Genomic DNA, 1621 nt, shown 5'->3' with positions numbered 1-1621 from the left:
AAATGGACATCCAAAGAATTAGGAAACTTTCAAACTTTACTGATGAAAATACTAGGACTGTGTAAAAATTCTGACTCTCTGATTCAAGACTCAGTAGAAGCATTAAAAGATAAATGAGAAAGAAAAATCATAAGGAATTCAATAAGGTTAAACTGTTTACATTGTACATTATAATAAGAAAGTTTTCTCCAAAAGTTTCTTACAAAACTACTAGGTTAGAAGTGTCATGAGTTAAAAATTTATTTTGTTAGGTGGTCAATGCAATGGATTGGGTAAACATCTGTCACCAAATGTCGATTCATTTCCCATGTTCTCCTCTACTGCAGATAAGTGGAGATGAGGCCAGAAAACTGGACCCAGGTAACAGAATTTGTGCTTCTGGGTTTCCCGAAGAACTGGGCCCTACAACTCATTCTGTTCCTGGGGCTTCTGGTGACATACGTTGTGACTGTCATGGGGAACTTGCTCATCATCATGCTCAGTTGGTCTGACCGCCGCCTGCACACTCAGATGTATTTCTTCCTGAGAAATCTGTCTCTGTTGGAGCTCTGTTGGGTGTCTGTTGTGGTCCCCAAAATGCTGGTCAGCCTCCTCACCAGAGACTATACTATCTCCTTTGCTGGCTGTATCATGCAATCTTTCCTCTATTTTTTTTTGGGTACCACTGATTTCTTTCTCTTGTCTATCATGTCCCTAGACCGCTATCTGGCCATCTGTCGTCCATTACACTATGAAACACTGATGAGTGGTCCCATCTGTGCCCGGCTAGTGATGGCATCCTGGCTTGCTGGATTTTTCTGGATCCTTTGCCCCACTATCCTCATGGCTAGTCTGCCTTTCTGTGGCCCAAATGGCATCGATCACTTCTTCTGTGATAGCTGGCCACTTATGGGACTCTCCTGTGGGGATACTCAACTTCTGGAATTGGTGGCTTTTCTTCTTTCTGCAGCATTGCTTCTGAGCTCACTGACTTTGACCTCCAGTTCCTATGCTTTTATTCTTGCCACTGTCTTTCGTGCCCCAACAGCCACTGAGAGGAAAAAAGCCTTTTCTACCTGTGCATCACACCTCACAGTTGTGGTCATATTCTATGGCAGCTCCATCTTCCTGTATATTCGTACATCAGAGGCCCAATCCATGCTCCTTAATAAGGCAGTCTCTGCCCTGAACTGCATCATCTCCCCACTCCTTAATCCATTCATCTTTAGCCTCCGTAATGACAAAGTGAAGCAGGCCTTACGTGATGCTATGAGGTGGCCCAGAACCATGGGCACAAGATCATGAAGACCTGAATAAAGAGAGAGTAAGAAACATACATCCTAATGGGACAGATTCCTTGTATCTCTAAACAAGTGCCTATATGCATACAATGATGAAGGCCCTTGATGAAAAAGAAGTGTTCTCATCCACCCCTATGCATAGAGATAGCAAACACCATTAGCAGAGTCATCTTTAAACTGTGATCATTGTAGTATAGTATAATGGAAAGAGCACTGAACTTAAAATCAGAAGACCTGGATTTGAGTCTCAGTTCTTCCCATTAGTTGTTTTATGACATAAGGCGAGTCCTTTCTCTACTCTGGCTATGAGTTTTCTCATTTGTAAAATGAGTTAATAGGTC

General features: G+C 42.5%; 1 protein-coding gene across 1 annotated transcript; it reads left to right on the top strand.

Annotated features, from left to right (window-relative positions):
• The first annotated feature begins 336 nt into the window (after positions 1–336).
• LOC123239788 (olfactory receptor 6T1-like) lies at positions 337–1284 on the top strand. Its single transcript, XM_044667084.1, has one exon. It carries the CDS (start codon positions 337–339, stop codon positions 1282–1284), a length of 948 nt encoding a protein of 315 aa, XP_044523019.1.
• The last annotated feature ends 337 nt before the right edge of the window (positions 1285–1621 follow it).

Source organism: Gracilinanus agilis, chromosome 3 (assembly GCF_016433145.1).
Source record: "Gracilinanus agilis isolate LMUSP501 chromosome 3, AgileGrace, whole genome shotgun sequence".
Taxonomy (NCBI): Eukaryota; Metazoa; Chordata; class Mammalia; order Didelphimorphia; family Didelphidae; genus Gracilinanus; species Gracilinanus agilis.
The sequence above is the reverse complement of the archived record's forward strand: the minus strand, read 5'-3'. Positions and strand labels throughout refer to the sequence as shown.

Bases quoted from the DNA above. Each gene is read 5' to 3' on its own strand.
- LOC123239788 (XM_044667084.1), top strand. From the start codon at position 337: ATGAGGCCAGAAAACTGGACCCAGGTAACAGAATTTGTGCTTCTGGGT.